The sequence below is a fragment of the Vicia villosa genome, linkage group LG4 (assembly GCF_029867415.1).
Source record: "Vicia villosa cultivar HV-30 ecotype Madison, WI linkage group LG4, Vvil1.0, whole genome shotgun sequence".
In the NCBI taxonomy this organism is placed as follows: Eukaryota; Viridiplantae; Streptophyta; class Magnoliopsida; order Fabales; family Fabaceae; genus Vicia; species Vicia villosa.
Genome location: NC_081183.1, coordinates 126397064 through 126416758, shown reverse-complemented (window position 1 = coordinate 126416758; position 19695 = coordinate 126397064). Strand labels below are relative to the sequence as shown.

Sequence of the window (19695 nt, the reverse complement as noted above, 5' to 3'; positions counted from 1 at the left end):
GCGAAGGAGATTGACACACCTATGGCAACAAATACTAACCTAGACAAAGATGAGAAAGGTAAAGAGGTTGATGTAAAATTGTACCGAGGCATGATAGGTTCACTATTGTACCTTACTGCCTCAAGACCAGATATCATGTTTAGTGTGTGTATGTGTGCAAGATATCAATCTTGTCCAAAGGAATCTCACTTAAAAGCTGTCAAAAGAATTCTGCGATATCTACGTGGTACTTCTACATATGCCTATGGTATCCGAAGGGAAATGAGTGTTATTTGGTAGGATTCTCCGACTCAGATTTTGCTGGCTGCAAATCCGATAGAAAGAGCACCAGTGGAACATGTCATCTATTCTCAAATTCATTGATAAGTTGGCATAGCAAGAAACAAGTATCGGTTGCATTATCTACTGCTGAGGCAGAATATGTAGCTGCCGGAAGCTGCTGTGCGCAGATATTATGGCTCAAGCAACAACTTATTGACTTTGGTATTAAGCTTGATCGTATACCTATCATGTGCGACAACACAAGTGCCATAAACTTGAGTAAGAATCTTGTCCTACACTCACGAACCAAGCATATTGAAATAAGGCATCACTTCCTAAGAGATCATGTAGAGAAAGGAGACGTCATATTTGAACATGTAGAGAGCAAGAAGCAACTAGCTGACATCTTCACCAAACCTCTAGCAACGGAGCAATACTTCAACATTCGTAGGGAATTAGGGATACTCGATATCTCTAATTTGGGCTAATTACATTTGTTTCTCTTAAGATTATTCCTTTACTTTATATATATCTATATATATATATATATATATATATATATATATATATATATATATGTATATATATTGATTATTCTCAAGCTAACATTTCTCTTAGTGTAAAGGTAGTTCTTCATCAAGCCAGGAATCATTCCACATTACCTAAAGGCCTCCACTAAACGGGGACACCTACATATTGAGAAGGCGGTAACATGGTTGTTGTTCGCTTCCAAAAACATCATTGATGCTATAATATGCTATCAATTAACATGCTTATAGTGACTTCATACATATATCTGTCTTACTCTTGTATGTGTTTCATCTTTAATCATAGCATATCATATTCTAAACATACAAGCAAATAACTAGGCATAAACACATCATATATAGAGCATTTTTACAAATATTTGGAATTTAGGTCGACCTAATATGCCTCTGAGTCGACCTACACAAGTCATTTTTCAACATCTAAGCTAAAATGCCCAGTTACGTCGACCTACCCTCCTTTTAGGTCGACCTAATCTGCATTTTTTTAGGTTTCTCTGTTAGGTCGACCCAGCCCTAAATTAGGTCGACCTACTGCTACAAATATTTCCCAAATTGGGTCTGTTGGTCGACCCGACCCATACCCACTCATACATAATCATCTCTTTTACCTATTTTTGCTCATTTGCATACCATTTGTACGACCAACCCTAATTCCTCAAGTGCAAACTCTGTCACAAATCTCCTCTCTCACTCTCCAACTCAACAATCATGCCTCCAAAATCAAGAAAGGGAAAGGAAGTTGCTACTAGTTCATCTTCTCAACCGGTAAGTGCTCTTGTTCATCCTGACTGTAGGGAAAATTTTGAGAAGTGGCAGATGAAACGAAAAATTGTTAAGCAATATACCTATGATCCAAATCTTGTCAAAAATATGCATATCCCCGATGTCGCTGATCTGATTGAACATCAAAATATTCATCCCTTAGTGCAATGTGATACTCCATACTGTGAAAATACTGTCAGGGCTTTCTATGCAGGATTTACAAAAGGGGATGGTTGTAATTTCCGATTCAAAATGGGTTCTAGGTCGCATGTTGTTGACAAACGGGCTTGGATAAGCATCTTTGGTCTCAAAATTGTAGGCGATGAATTCTGTATGGAAGACGGGGATGTACCGGGAAACTATGACCATGTGGCCTACATCAAATCTATCCTCAAAGACCCTTCCGTCTTTGACAAACCAAATGAAACAATAACAGCCGGTCACCTAAAGCGAGATCCTAGGCTCCTAAATTGGGTCATCTCTAGAATCATTCGACCAAGAGCAGGAGGGTACTCAAGAATTGAACGGAATGAAGTTGTGCTCATGTATCTGCTGCAAAATAGAACGCGTGTACATTGGCCTTACTTTCTAGCTGCAAAGTTTCACGAGGTCCAACAGAAAACTACCGCACTGTGTTATGGATCAATAATTCAGACAATTGTCAACCATTTCGGCAGGAGGCTTGATCACTTGCACTACATCCGCATGCAACAATCTCAAGAATTCTCACAAACAACATTGACCCTTATGGGATACCATTGGAATCCAGTTAGGAAAACCTATTATCTCATTCAAAAGGGAACCGGGAAGGTTATTTATAATTATGATGATCCTACGGAGTTTGGAAACATTGCAGGAAATGAAGAAGAAGGACTTGATCAAGACAATGCAAATGATGATGATCACCCTATGGAAGATGTTCCACAAGATACAGATGCAAATTGGAGATATGTTCCTTCTCAACAAGAGGATATCCCTTGGGGATATACAGCTCCGTCTCCGCCGGATCAAACCAACATCATAGCCATGTTAGAGAATATGCAACTCCTACAACAACAGCACTTCGACACACAACAGCTCCAATTCCAACAAATGCAACAGCTTCAACAAGACCGCTATGACGAACAACAACGACAATATCAATCGTTATACGACTTGGTTCAGGACCACAAAGCTGACTTTGAGACATTTGCATCCAACTCCACTTTAAGACAGAATCAATATGAGGAAACGACATTGAACCGTCATGCCAATCTAAGCCAAAGCTTCAATACCCTTAATCTTTCTATGCTTGATCTGTTGGAACAAGTTGAAAAAGATCGTCCTCACACATTTCAAAGAGGAAGGGGAAGAAAGGGCAAGCGTTAGGATGCATTCTCTATCATACCATCATGTCATTGCATTTCATTTCATTATCATTATGTTCAAATTGCTATATGTTGTCGTACTTTGTTTTTTTTAATATCTCTTGGATTATTATGTATGTTTAAGTGTACCTTTAAATATGTTTGGTTCTTATGCTATGTCTACCTATCTTTATCTATTATACTATGTCATGCTAGCATATATCTATTTTATCTCGCTACTCGCTTCTACTGTCCCGTCGTTGTATTTCTTTTGATGTTGTCAAAGGGGGAGATAGGTGCTAAGAGTACGGGGGAGCTTGAGCTCAGTATGAAGAAGCTTCAGCTTACACATACAAGTCCAAGGGAGCTATCACTACGTGTTGATGAAGCTTTTGCAACCGGTTTGCCATCATCAAAAAGGGGGAGTATGTGAATACAAGATCACACTCACAAAGGTGTTTTTGATCCATGGCAAACTCCACAAGCAAACAAGCAACAAGGCACAAGCAGAAGAACTCAAAGAAAAGCAAGCATTGGTCACTCAAGACAGAGCACGTCGACCCACTATACATATAGGTCGACTCAATACAAGTAAAACAAGAAGAACTCAGAAAAACAACAGTCAGGTCGACCTACTCCCAACCCAGGTCGACCTAAAATGGAGAAATTTACACATCCCTCTGATAGGTCGACCTACACAACAACTAGGTCGACCTAAACTGAAGAAAAGCTCCCAAAACGTATCTGAAGAGGATTCTGGTCGACCTACTTTCTTAACAGGTCGACCTAACTGGGAACAAATGTTATTCAAAGCAAATGCTACTCTGTTAGGTCGACCTAAGCACTACAAGAGGTCGACCTATCTGATCAAAAATGCCAAAATCTCTGGTTTTCTCAGCTCCAACTGATTAGCTCTCATACATATTGTCCAAGGTTCATTATTGCAGCTTCTCAACACCAACAACTGAAAGATACACAAAGGCATCTCATCTTCGATCATCGACAGAACTCCAACACAATTACACACAATCATTTTTGCGTTGAGGGTTTGCGTTCAAGATCGATAACGTCCATGGAACGGAATTGAAGATTCCTAGTGGGTGAAGATTTGTGGGGTTTTTGGTGAATAAAATCTGAGGGTTTTGTCCTCAAAGATAGGTGAATTTTGGGGGTTTTTATCAAGAGGCTTCATCAAGGATCCAGCTGAGTGTGAAGATTGAAGAACAAGTGTTCAAGCAATTCAAGACACTGCAGAAAGGGATCAAAGTGAAGCTCTTGGAAGACCTTAATCTGGCTCAAGATTAAGGGGGAAGAAGATTCAAGGGATCGACAAATTTGGTTTATTGTTTATCGCTTTGTTATCTTCTTTGTATAAACTGCTTTCAACATTAATGGAAGATTTCCCAATTTCAGTTTGGAATTGGGGGCAGACGTAGTCGTAGCGAGGACGATCGACGAACTGCCTAAACAAATATCGTGTTCTTGTCGCTTTTATCTTTTCATTTACGTTCTGTTCATATTTGGTTATAATTGCAAATTGATCAACGATTCGAGTGTTAAAATTGTGAATTAAGAACTTGCATAAACATCACAATTCATCACACATTGAATCACCGTCAATTTGATCATTATCACCAAGTGTTTGTGTTTTTGCTTCTTTCACTATTACTGCATTGCAAATCAAAGTTTATCAAATCAGAAGTTAATCGATTTTCTATAGTAAAACATATTGATTCGATAACATATCATTTCATCGTTAATCTCAATTATCTTGTGGTTTTGTCACATATACGACCCTTTCAATAACGGTCTGGAATAGACGCAAGTCGATTCAGAACCGCTTTCGCCTTAGTTCGAAATAATTCCGAAAAACTCTGGGAGATCTATTCACCCCCCTCTAGATCCTTAGGCCAGCGTCTAACAGTAATTTCATGGTTTTTGGTTCAATCTTAACTTTGTTCTTGCATCTTTTTACGCATTGACATGACTCGCCCAATCGATTATGTGAAGCACATCAATGAGTGATTTGTGGAATATAGTGGTTAGGTGTAAGCATATATGAACAAGTAGTATTTTGTTTCTAAGTTCCATTGTCTGTCTCCTAAATACTATGTTCTGCCTTATATGATTAGGGTCTAATTAGTTCTATTTATTTTTTGAAGCGTGATATAATTCAAGCGATTGTCCCTACCTAATTAGTTCTATTAAGACATGTGTGAGTTTCATTCATATTGATTTTAGTCCAAGCCATTGTTTTTTATTCCTACCAGTTATCAGAGTGTGTATTTATGTATTGTTTGTAGTTTTGAGAAATGCAAACTTTTAATGTTTCATTAATGTTATAAACTCTATAGGTGTGTTTTTTTCTTCTTATACACTGAGTTTACACTTACTTGTGTATTCTTGTTTGTTTACAATCACTTGTGTGTATTTGTGTTTGATGGTAGTTTGAGAAATGTAGACTTTTAATGTTTCTCTAAAATGATCCAAACAAGAAGTTGTTTCATAAGTTCGGTAGATCAGACGAAGAGTTTAAAGATGTTGTATTCCTATATGTTGTGTTCTGGGATGCACGTGCATCAATTGTTCTAATCTCTCAATTATCTATTCCTATTCCCTTAGTGTAGCAATAAAGATTAATCAATTTATTTGATCTATTTTATTTTAATCCTTATCATCAAATATCATAAGAGTCATTAATGAACTACTCCCTCCGTTTTTTATTATATGTCATTTTAGACTTTTCATACAGTTTAAGAAAAATAATAATTGTTGTATGAAAATGAGAAATTATGAAAGTTTTTACAAAATTATTCTTCATTAATGACATATGGAAGATAAATTTATATAATTGAAAGGAGAGAGAATAATAAATATTTAAGGATATAATAGGAAAAGTAGCATTAATTATTCATTGGAATTGTAAAGCGACTTATATTTAAATACAATTTTTTTTCCAAAACGACTTATAATAAAAAACGGAGGGAGTATGATAGTAATAGATACATAAAATCAAAATTATTACAGATATTTATAATTATTATAATTTAAAATTTACCTAAATAATAGTATAATAAATATAATTTTGATATTTATTTTTAAATTTGGTTGTGCCCTATCTTTTTTTCTTTAATATATCTATTATAAATATATAAAAAGTTAAGTATATGATATTTGTTATTGATCGATTCTGTTAGATGCAATTTTCATACTTATCTTGGTTTTCAGAGGTGGATCATAGACAAACATATATGATGGTGCTGCCATTTTATAATTACAGAGGATTAACTCTTGAACTATAGGAAGTTATATATATATATATATATAGGTGATAATTTACAAAAAATATTTGTATTTTTTCTAAATTGGCAAAAAAAAGAGATTTATAGTATTTTTCCAAAATTATTTATTCAATAAAAATAAAAAATGTGGTTTTTATTTTGTTTTTTGTATCAATTTAAATTATTTTGTTTTTTTAATCAATTTAAAGAAGATTTATATTTATATTTGGATTCAATAGAGTTGAATATTTGTTAAAGACAATTACTTCATGAGAGAGTTAAAGATAACTTATGACACATAGTATATTTTGATTTATTATATAAATATATTTAATTGTATTAAAGTAAATATTCGGTATTAATAAAATGTAGGAGTATCACACATTAATATATAATGTGTATTGAAATTAGTACTCATAATAATTTATATAAGAAAATTATTTAATTTTGTTATAATATCAAAGGTTTATAATTAGATCTCATCACTTGATTGGTGTTTATATTAGCACATATATACCATACTTATTTTATTTTAATCAATATTATTTTAAAATTCTTATTTTTAAATGTTAAAACTTTTTTCCCAAAATTATTTGTTTTCTCTAACTTTAATTTTTCCTTTATTAATTATATAACATTTTTGAAACAATAAAAATAAAAATCTATTATAACTATTAAAACTCAATTTTTGTTGCTCAATGCAATTAAACTAAAAGGTCATACGGAGATGAAAAATGGAAACCCAACTTTTTTAGCTTTCAATTCAAATATTTAATTTTCTTAAATCTTAAATGTACTTTAGTTAAATGATAATTAATTATCATTTAAGGTAGAGTTTATGAAATTTTATTATTCAATGAAATTACTATTACTAAATTGAAAACTAAATAGTTGCTCATGATTATTACTTATTTCCCATTTTTATTTAAATATTAAAGTTGAGTTTTAGTTTTTTTGAATTAGTAAATTTATACCTAAAATTTTGAATTTTTATAAAAAAAATTAATAAATATATATTAAGTTGTATATAAAAAATAAATATCAACTTATTATTCAATATTGTAATTGATTTTTCGATATTCTCAGATCTAATTTTTTATTTACCTACTGATATCTACCCTAATAAATGTTAAATTATTATTTTATTTATTTATCTAATTATAATGATTCTATATTCTTAGAACAAAAAGATTTTTGTTTTTTCTCTTTCCTGTATCAAAATTTAATAATTGATTTATTTTATTTATTATTTTTTTTATTAAAGCAGGCCACATGTCAGAAGAGAAGTGTATTTGCAAAATTTTGAAAACATACAAATAATTTAGTTTTTTAATTTAAAATATTTTTACTATAAAAGTTATTTAAAAGTTGTCTTTTTAACTTAATGTAATAATACTTACTATCATTTTTAAACAAATTTTATTTAAAATGAGTTTCTTATTAATAATTATTAAAAAATTATATTTTACTAAGAAATATTAATAAGAATAATATTATTTTATTTTATTAGCAAAATTATGATTTGTTTAAAATTGAAAGTAGGTTTTATTATAGTTTAAATAACATTTTGTTACTAAAAGATATTAAAAATCATGTATTTTCATGAAATATTAATAGAAATCATGTATTTTTAAAAAATATTAAAAATAAGAACTAAAGTATCTAGAAAAACTACGATTACTCTTACTACAAGTTATAATTTTTTTTATTCTAAGGTTAAATGTTTAATTTATCATTATAAAAATATAAGAATAAAAAATATTTTGTAATTTTATTTAGATCGTTATTTGAGATAAAATATATTTTAAAATTACTTAGATTTTTATAGAAAGGTTAATAAAACAAAACAAAATAATTTTTCATGAAAGATTTTGTCCTAGTTATTGAGCCAACTATGATATCTACTTGGATCACTCCTAGAGTTTGGCCTGTTTTTTCTTCATAGTTCGACAAGACCATGTTGTGAGGCCTGAGATCCGTATCGAACTTGCCAATCTTTTCTAGCAAAAAATTGGGCATCAAATTTACGGTTTCCCCTCCATCTATTAGAACTTTATTAACTCAAACATTTTCCACTTTTGCCCTAATGAATAGGGGCTTCAGACGATTCTTCATGCCATCGTATGGCCTTCCAAAAATGCATTTTGCTCCTCAATAGACCCATTGTTCATGACGAAATAACACACTGGTTGGTGTTTTGCCATATCTTCTTCATCATAATCAACCTGCTCTGACACTTCAGTAATACAACCATATTCAATAGGTAATATAGAAACCATGTTACGGATCACATCAAAATCAACTTCCGACCCTGAGACGAAATCATCAGTCACAATTTCCTCTTCTTTCAAAGGTGGACCTATAATGCTTTTTCTTTTGGACTTCACATACTATAGAGAAAATAATTGTCTTTCTGTTGGCTTCTTATCTTGCTCATTAACTTGGATCTGATAGGGCTTGGCATTACTTGATTCCGCCATTTCCCTTTCAACTTGCTTCTTCCTTTGAAATCTTCACCGTTAAGTCATGGATATATGATTTTTTCCTTTGTAATTCCAAGGTCCATAAGAACGCTTCTAAAATACTTGGAATTTTTCACGGTATGACAGCGACGAATCCCTCCCCATTTCAAAACTTCTCCACTTTTGCTTGTTAGAGCCTTCCTTTCCAGTAGGTCGAACCCACTTTCCTTGTGGAGAATTCGACGAAGGTACAAAACTATTAGGCTTGTGTTTTGACCAAAATGGGACTTGTTTCTTCTTCTGAGGGACACCCCTCTTGTCGAAGTAAAATTGCGGCTTATTGTTCTTCTGCTTCGCCCTTTGTTGCTCCTGTCTAGCTTTCTCCACTTCCTTTGCAGCTTTCTTATCAAACACACAACTTCAATAGGGGCATAGCATCACCTCAGAGTCTTTGGCTTCATAGCGTTATAAGAAATTAACCAGACCACCATCTTGTCTGGGATAAACAACATTTATCTTATTTCCACAACTCTCACCCATTTCTTCTTCCATATAGTCAGATAGTTTGACCATGTTGATTCAGCAGGTTCTGTGTAATTCGCCTCTTCGACTTGAAGCAGATCAAAGTCGATCTTCATAGGAGCTTTGCTCCTTTAAGCAAACTTAAGACGCCCATCTTTCAAAGCAGTTTGAATCAAATCCCTGAAAAGATAACATTGTGAAGTTTTATGCCCCAAAAAGTTATGATCTTTACAAAACCCTCTCTCCCCTCTTTGTTCCAATGGCGGTAACTTCGCTCCTTGTGGCACCAATATCTGGTCATCTCCTACCAAGAGATCAAAGATCTCATCACATTTGGTAACGTCGAAAACATTGGTCTTTTTGGGGAACTTATCAGTTTTATGGGAAGAATCCTTTAGAACCTCATATGTATAATCGACATTTGACCACTGATCATTGTCGCCTACGTCAACATAAGCCACTCTCACTTTCTTACCCCTATTTACCCTAACCTTTTCATCCTTAATTGAATCAACCTAGAAAACTCTATATGCTAACTGGGCCATATCATTTAGGTATTGGGTGTCTAATTTCTTTCTAATAGAAAAAGTCTAGGCCATCAGCGGCCATTTCGACTAGTTCATGTGCAAGCACTTAAGTAAAGCACCTTGCTTTTAGAATTCGAAAACAATTTAAGTAATCATCAATTGAATCTGTAAACTTTTGTTTCACGCTTGAAAATTCTTTAAGGCTAATCTTAGACTTCACCATATAGAACTGTTCATGAAAGAGTTTCTCTAGGCGAACCCAATCATGAATGTGCAGGCATTATAGTGAACCAAGTGAAAGCACTTTTTGTTAGCGAATTGAGAAATTATTTCATTATCAAATTCTCATTGTTAGCAATATCTCTTGCTTCAATCATGTATCAAGCAATGTGTTCGACATTGGATTCGCTAGCTTCGCCAACAAACTTGGTGAACTTGGGGACTTTCTAACCCCTTGGGAGTTCTGTTTGCAGGACATAATATGAGAGTGGGGATGAATAATTAGGCCTCTGAAGGCTAGTGTTCATGTCATTTCGAGTCATTATTTTCTTAACCATGGCCTCTAAATTCTGTTTTCCCCATAAGGCATCTTGCCGAACCTAATGGACCACTTGGTCTGCATCCTAGTTTCGATTATCCTAGGTATGGGTTGTCCCACGACTTGGGGCTTATATTTCTGCCCTGGTTCTACAATTTCCTCCAAAATGATTCCCTCATTTGAACTTGCCCATCATGTTGACGGGGTGTTGCCTGTACCCAACTGGCGCTCTAGAGCCCCCCAAGAAATCACTAATTCGTGACATTTGATTTGCCAATTACTGGTAACTCTGAGTCGAATTTTGGATTAAAAGGTTAAGTATAACACCCATTTTTTGGGTAAGTAATTGAACCATATCATAATTGCTTTCATCCATCTATTACCTCATCACTGCTACAAAATTGTTGGTGAATGTTTGCATCGACCAAAATTGTTTCTAACTGGTCTTGATCCCTAGAATGGAGAAAATGAAGATGTTGTATTTTCAGCAAATGTTGACGCATTATTATGCAAACCTACCATCATGAAAGTTGGCATGCCATATGTCTGTTCACGACCGTTAAGGGGCATTATGAGACTGGGCATATAAGGCGCATAGGCAATTGTCCTAACGGGTCTAGGAGTCGTAGGGTGACTATGTGATATTTGGTTGGCATTAGTTGGCCCACTTTGTGTATTCGACGACATATCATTCGTGCATGTCATAGATATAGTTGCTGTAGTTGAAGTTGCAACGACTGGGCCTTCCCTTGTCAGATTAGGGGGTTGTTCTCAATTTGGTTTTGGATTATTATTTCTAGTATTGGCCATTCTTCTCCTAACTGGTCTTCTAATGTATTCTTTGGTTATCCTACCACTCATCAATCTCATGCACACTCACAACTTTGAGAAGTTTTATAGGTGAAGAACATGCAAAAAAATTCTAAAAATAAAAGGTATATTTCTTAGCACTCGTCCCACCAGGTGTGCCAATTTGTTTTCCATGAAATTCGGTAAACAAACGCTAGTCTTCCAAATAGGTTACTTGCAGAATCAACTAGATTGATCCTAGAACACATGTGCTAAGAGTTTATTGAATTGTTATGTAGTTTTCTATAAAAATGACAACAATTTTGACAGGGTCGAAATTCCTATGACGACTAAAGGTTTGAATATAAATGTGACGCATAAAAGTAAAGATTTTCTGACATAAAATTAAGGATACAAGTAAACTTAATGAAAAAATACTTTGAAAAAATTTAAAGTGGTGTTTAAATACATACATAGAACTTAGTTACTCGTTTCTCACTTTACTCAAATACTTTGAGTGTTTGAGTATTTTTTGTAGTAATTGCAACACACGAAAATCCTACTCTAAGAACTCTTATTTATACTAAAATAAAATAACTATAACAGATGTTCTTTTCTCTAGGGAGTGACACGTTCTATCTTGCATGTTTTTCTCCCAACATATGGCTTCCACGCATCTTTTAAGAATGGTTAAGGCGGAAAAACAGTTACACAACCTTATTTCAAAAACTTCTTTTCAAAAAGTAGCATATTTCTTCCAAAATCCAACACCATCTTGAAGATATAAACACCTCTACATCAAACTTCATGTTGAAATCTTCTTCCCAACTTTCCTAGTCGAAAACTTTGCCAATTTCACTCGATTCTTCTAAACATCTTTTTAACCCTGTTTGCCCTATCAAAGATATATTAAACGTAGATTTTTCCAACTAACAATAGCCTGGTATGGTATTTTGTTCCCTTAATGTATTTGACATCATATAGCTTGTCTACCTCATTGTCAATGGTAACCATATCTTCCTCTCCATCTTCCCGCTTCCTCTATGGTACTAGTTTGGAAGAGGGGTGGATGGCGAGGAAATGTCTTTCCACCTCAATGTCTATCTCGCACATATCAGAAGGAAACCAGGAGAACTACTCGACGTTTTTAATGAGTTAGCCAACTAGCTGATGCTATTCTTCCTCGGTAAGCGAAGTTCCTATCTTTGTCACCTGATGGACTGAAGGGCCTATTCGGACCTCAGTCAAGTCCTCCATGGGCGTGAGTGTTTTAACGTCTGTATCCAACCTGGGTATCCAAACAATCATGGTCTGCATTTGGGACTTCAGGGAAAGGGGCGCCATAAGGGCGAGCTCTTCCATCTCTGTTGCCAAGCTATTCTGATAGTATTCTTGAGCGATCTATTCGTCTCCTTGAATCGTATCGACTCACACTCTATACAACAGGTACTTCGGGACCAAGTACAGGGTGGAAATAAATGCTCATAATGCATTGATGGCAATTCGACCTAGGATGATATTGTAGGATGATAGGGCGTCCACAATAAGGTAACTGACTTTAATCACCTTGACGTCTGCTCCATCATCACATATTATCGCTAGAGTCATATGGCCCATTACTTGTACCTGTTCTCCTGACAAACCTAATAACAAGCTTATGAACACTTTGTCATCGTTAAGATTAAGCTGAAGCTTTTGAAAAACATCCTAGAACAAGATGTCAACAGAGCTCCAAGATATATCAAGACTCGCTTGATATCCTAGCTAGTTGCCATGTTGCAAGGTGATGACCAGATGGTCATTATCATGAGGGTTGACTCTGATGTCATCCTTGTCGAAAAAGGTGATGGTAACCTCTGTTTCGTTTGGGAAAACTATGAGATCTAACATTTGTAACTAGCATTTGACTTGCGTATTTCCTTTGGGAGGAGCTGGAACTACATTTAATAGCAAAACTCCCAGCTATGGTGTTTGTATTAGAGCTTAGAGTTTTATCGACCATCTTCGAAAGGAAGATGGAAGGAATGAGAATGAAAGAGGTGTGGCCATGTTAGTTTTACTGGAGCCCACGGTGGACGCCACTTTAATGGTTAAAAAGTACAAGTGTGCATGGTATTTCCAGGATACTCAGAGACTTTAGTAGATTTATAACATTTTAGGGTAGTTAGGTCTTTCCCGCGGTAACGAGAAGCTCTATATGGGGGTGTTATAGTGGTTTTATAGGACTTACTCGCATGAGATGAAAGACTCTGTATATCAGTGTATTGCTTAGAGTATTCTATGCAAGTTATGATATGTCTTTCTCCTATTAGGGAAAAAATATTTATAGAGAATTTGGGCCCAGGGTTTTCTTGGAAAGACTCATCCCCACTCAGTCAATGGTGGACCATTGAACCCCTATTTTCTAGGGAGCCGTAAACCAGCTACCGATCCTAACTTCTCTCTACTCAAGAAATAAAATTTTCTCTTTATTTCCCACATTTAGGCGAGAAGAAGGTGCTTGGAGTGAGACGATACCTCCTTGAAGTCTTACCCTTACAAAATCTTTCACAAATATAACACTAGATTGTATTTACTTAGTTAATTCATATTTTGTGCATAATTTCAAGTCCTTAATAGTAAAAAAAATCCATCTAAGAAAACATTACATACATCACAATTAGAACATCTCCAACGCAACAACCTTACTTTGTCCCATAAAAATAGTTCCCGTTAGTCTTTTCTTACCAATGAAGTATGTCGATGTACATTTTGAGATTATTTAAAAATCACTTATGAAGCTTGAACACCACCTCTCCTATTTAATTTAAATTTTGTCTTAACTTACTCCATATTTATTTCTTAAATGATAAAACCTCCAAATTCAACAATTAACCAAATACATGAATTAAGAGACTTCATATTTACAGAATCTTTAGATCAAACCCAAATATAACATAAACGACAATACTATATAGATTTGTTTTCATATCAGTTTGTCGAACCTAAATTGAACTGCTTACGTAGAAGATTTGGAAAACAACAAACTCATACGTACACCTACACCTACACTCTACTTTATGTCCTTTGAATCATTTACCTTTCACACACTCTCCTTTAATGGTGACTTTGAAGATTTTCACCCTACTTTTTAACTCAACTAACCTAATTAATCACTTGTCTACACTAATTAAGCTACATTATCAATATCAATATCAATATCAAACCTACTTTGTTCTTAGTCCAAAAATAAAAAGGGCCACATGCATTATGTGAACCTTTATAGTAAAAGTCTCATTCGTTAACTATTTTTGTTGTGAGCAAAGAAAAAGATTCTAGGGAGATTACATCCAATAATTATCTTATTATAAATTACTACTTTATAGGCTAAATCTTATCAAATAAATTTGATTATGTGTATGCATTGTTTGGGAGTTTTATACCTACTACATCTAGATTCATTTCACCATATTAATATTTATGAAAATATTTTTGGAAATTAAGATATGGTCAAATAACATTAATATTTATTGAATGAATTTTTGAAAAATGTATGCTAGATATATCTTTATTTATTTATAATGTCCCAAATTTAGTATATATTTATGGATTTTGGGCATGCTAGTAGGTAAAGAAGAAGATAAACTTTTTTATTTTAAATTTTTATTAATTTTGAACATGCTTTTTAGGATAAAATACTTCATCCCTTATATAATAACCTTGAAATTCAACATTTCACCTTCCATATTATAAAATCTATAAACAAAAAATAAAATAATTTTATTAATTATTTATGTATTTTAATTATCATAAAAATAAATTAAAGAATTTGTAATGTTCGTAGCCTTAATAAAATAAAACAATTAGAAGAAAAGAATTTAAATTAAATTGAAAGTTATAAATAACATTGAAGCTTTTGGAATTAACTTTTATAATTCGAAAAGACATAAAAGATTCATCACGATTTAAAAGTTGTTATCAACATATAGTTTAAATTGTGTTAAAGAGTTATAATTCGAATTAAGTGTACTTAATTTTTAAATATTATGTAGTAAATTATAATTTTTTAGTTAGTAAATTTTAAAAAAATTATTATCAAAAATATGTATGAATTTTTTCACATTTGAATATTATATCACTTATTGTAAGATCATAAAAATAAAAAAAATAAATTATCAATAAAAACTTTCATCTCTCTCTTAAAGCAAACTTATTTTTAATTAAAATCTCTCTCTTCTCTTCCTTTGCCCTCCCCTCCTTTGAACCAAATACTTATTTGATTTATGTCACATACTTCTCTAATTAAAAGAAAGAATTAAAAATTTATCAAATTAATTATAATAATTATTAGTATATAAAATAAGATTAAAAAAATAGTTAATTTGAAGATACAATTGAATTAATTTTGAGACAAATAAGTTTGACATTTATTCTACAGAGTAAGTATCTTCTTTGATTATAAATGTAGTTAACTTATAACAATAACCTTTATGGCGAATTGGAGAAGATTCACTACTAATGTGGATCAAAACACTTTAAATCACAGCACATATTATACGTGACTCAATTTAATTAAGATCCAAGCAAACTTTATGAACAGATTTCTTGTGATAAAGAAAAAAGGTATACCAAACTTAAGATCATCTTACCTGCCTGCAAATATTAGACTAAATATTAGACTGTTAGGCATTGATTTTGATCTTATATGATTGAAGAACTACGATTGATCATTAGAGTTCGAAGGAACTCTGATTACGATCTTCAATTAATCAATCAATATTAGTTTCTGTTAGTTGAACTACGATTTGCAGACAATCTTAAACAAACTCTTACATTAATGAAATGTAATTTTATTGAATACAATCTATCATAATACATCTCAAACTTATTAATTTGAATGTAACTTTATGTCACATACAACATACTCACTCTATTCATCTAGAATTTCATATTCATGTTTCAACCAATTGCATCTCCATTAGTCCTCATGCTATACAACTCCATGGATGAATCCTCCTTCGCCTTCACCATTCTCCCTTTCTCATCCATCATCTTCACATACATTCCATACACATAAGAACAAAATCCCCACAAACACAAAACAGTTGAAACAGCCTTAAACCCACCAAACGCATCTCTATAAACCAAAACACCACCCATCACATTCATTGACAGCAATGCAGTCATACATATCCCACCAGTCAATGAAGATGTCAAAAACACCATCCCAGCAGTCCCCATGAAACAAAACTGCCACGTCACCACATTCGCCATAACCGTCACCCAATAAACCCTACTCCCCTTATCAAACACTTCCTCACTTTCTCTCTTCATCTCAGCAAACCCTCCGTCGAACGCCATTCCCACCGTCGCTAAAACCGTCGCTGCTATCTCCATTATAAGCTGCATTTCCATCACCATTTCGTAGGTATAAACCTTTTTGTAAACCTTCTCCATCACCGGTAAATAGAGTGCAAACAACAACCCTGCACCTATGGTGCAAAAGAATCCAATGAAGTATTCTTTTTTTGTCAGCCCTACTGGTTTTTCGCTACTGGAGTTCAATGCAAGGATGATAGAGCTTAGGGTTAAGAGAATAACACAGTTGAGATTCGAAAAAGTGATTTTTTGTTTCACTATGATGGCTGAGAGAATGAGATTGAAAACAAGCTGAGAAGATAACAACAGTGCTGAAGTTGAAACAGGAAGATAAGCAACACCCCATGAGATCAAAAGATTGTTCAACCCTAACATGATACCGACGAAAATCGATAAAACAAACATTTTCAAAGTGAAATCTTTAAAGGGTGTTCTTTTGGTGGAGTTGAGAAGATAAGGGAGAAAAATAGGGATGATCAAGAGAGGGAAACCAGCACATTGAACCCAAGTTGAGACCCACTTGCTCGAACCTTTGTGGATGAAATAGTATTTCGAGAGTAAACTCGATGAGATGGAACCAACAAAGAGCAAGAGGTAGTTGATTATCAAAAGGGGCATGTACCTTTTGTTTGAGTATGATTTTTCATCTGCATGCAGGTGATTATTGTTGTTGTTGATTGGTGATGGTTGGTTTTGAGGTTGTTGTGTTTCTTCAATGGTTTCAAAGACAATTGTGTCGTTTTCATTGATATGGCTCATGATGAAAGATTGATTACGATGATGATGGTAAAATGGTGGGGTTTGTGGTTTTTGCTCCATGGATGAAAGTGCAAAATGGAAAGAGAGAAAGAGATTTTATTAGAAGAAAATTTTGTGTTGGATAATGACAAGGATATGCAATGTAGTACTAAGATATGGTTTTTATATTAGATTTTTTATTTTTATACTATATTTAAAAAAGTTTTTTTTCCTTTAAAGAATAAAACAAAAGGTTATGTTTAATAATTTTCGGATCAAGTTTCCTTTAGAAGAAAATACTCCCATAGATTTATGCATTCAGGGGGTTTCATTTGTCTGTTTTTAAATAGGTAAATTGTAGACATTAATTCTTTAAAAGTATTTAAATTATTTTTAAAATATTTATTTATATATTTATAATTTTATTTATTTATTTAACTCAACTAATACATATCACTTGGTAATCTTATCAATTTTAAAAGATAATTTAATATAAATGTATTTTTAGTATAAAAAGAGTTTTTATAGTCAATAATACATTTTAGGCTAAATTACAGTTTTGGTCCCCCTATTTTGGCCAATTCATGAAATCAATCCTCCTATTTATTTTTTAAAGAGTTTTGGTCCTCATGTCCATTTTTCATTCAAAAAACACCGTTGTGTACTATTTTTTAGATACGTAGTGTACTTTTATTGACTTATAATAAGAAATATTAATTATTGACCATAATTTCTTCCTTTAATCGTCTACTCTGATCGTTGTTTTTTTCCAGCTTGTTCGTTCATTTCTTTCATTCTCCAAAAAACACTCTCTACGTTCTCTCTCGTTCAGTAAATATCTCATAAATACAAAAAATTGAAAAAATCAGCATTTTTTGGACGAAAAATGGACATGGGGGACCAAAATTGTTTAAAAAATAAATAGCGGGACTGATTTCGTAAATTGACCAAAATAGGGGACCAAATTGTAATTTAGCCAAAATTTTATTATATTTATTTATAAACTAGTCAGAGACCCGTGCTTCCGCACGGGTGATTTTTTTTCTGTTGTAGTATTTTTGTAATGATATGAATAATATAAATAAAAGGAATTATAAGCAATATGCATAATTAAAAGGAATTGTTTTACTTGAATAGAGTTCGAGTTTTATTGATTGCTCTGTTATACTCCCAATTCTTTGAAAACCTAATATCCATAGGAATCGTTTTGAAATTTGAAAATAAATACTTTAGTTTTCAAATAAAAGTCATTATTGTTTAAAATAAAATAGGCATTGTATTGAAAGTGGCCCTTAAGATTAAACATTATTATCTTATTCATGTGCTAATTTTGTGTGTAATAAAGAACCATATAAAAAAGGACATGTGAGTTGGAGAAAAAAATAAAATTTTAACAAATGCAAATGTAAAATTTTAAATATAAATGAAAAATATGAAATAATTTACTTAATTGTAAATTTAACAATAATTATACAGAAAACAATGATCCACAAAAAAATGTTTAAGATAGGTTAAGAACACAATAGCAAAATTGGGTCAGGTAATTTAATAACTGACGGTCCAACAACAATTAAAAGAAAATGATATAGATCACTATGGTTTAATTATAAATGAAAAATGATCATATAAATTCAATTATATTAAATAATCATATAAAGAAATACTATAAGATGGAGATAATAAAAATGAAATATTAACATTTAAAAATAAAAATTATCTCTCAATTAATAGTAATTGTTGATTAAAATAAAATAGCTACTATATTGATAATGACCCGTGAAATAAAAAAGTAATTTGATGTGATATAAAATATATTTAAAAACAAATGTAAAATAAACAATAATCATGGAAATTTAATTGTATTAAATAATGATAAAAAATTGTGAGATGGAGAAAAAAATAAAAATAAAGATATTATCTCTCAAATAAAGACAATGATTGATTAAAATAAAATAGACATTATGTTGATAGTGATCCGTGAGATAATAAATAAATAAATAGAGAAAAAATTAAAATGAAAGTAAGAAAGTGTGAAAAAATGTGAGAGAAATTTGAAATTTTAATTAAGATAGAGAAAATGTGTAATGATCGATTAAAAAAAATTAAATATTGAGTTGATAGTGGCCCGTGAAATAATTAAATATTTTTGGGAATAATAATTAAATGATCGATTATTAATATTTTTTGCGATAATAGATAAATGTTGAAAAATTAAAATGAAAGTATGGAAAAATGAAATACGAAAGAAATTTGAAATTTTTAGTAAGATTAAAATTTAAAAATAGATTATTAATATTTTTTGTGATAATAAATAAATTAAGAAAAATTAAAATGAAAGTAAGAAAGTGTGGGAAAATGAAATGTAAAAGAAATTCAAATATGACTTTCATCATCCATGGCTTACTTGTGATGTCATCATTCATGTAATAAAGTTGTAGGGAAAATGGTATTTAATTTGGACCAATGAAAATCTAACACTTGGGGCATCCATTCAATAAAGTTGAAAGAGTGAATACTTAATTTGTTAGTTACAAAAATGACCTTTTATTAGTGCAAATAAATT

At 32.3% G+C, this 19695-nt stretch overlaps 1 protein-coding gene across 1 annotated transcript; it reads right to left on the bottom strand.

Annotated features, from left to right (window-relative positions):
• Positions 1-15832: 15832 nt before the first annotated feature.
• LOC131599635 (probable purine permease 4) lies at positions 15833-17270 on the bottom strand. Its single transcript, XM_058871924.1, has one exon. It carries the CDS (start codon positions 17211-17213, stop codon positions 15975-15977), a length of 1239 nt encoding a protein of 412 aa, XP_058727907.1. The 5' UTR covers positions 17214-17270; the 3' UTR covers positions 15833-15974.
• Positions 17271-19695: the final 2425 nt, after the last annotated feature.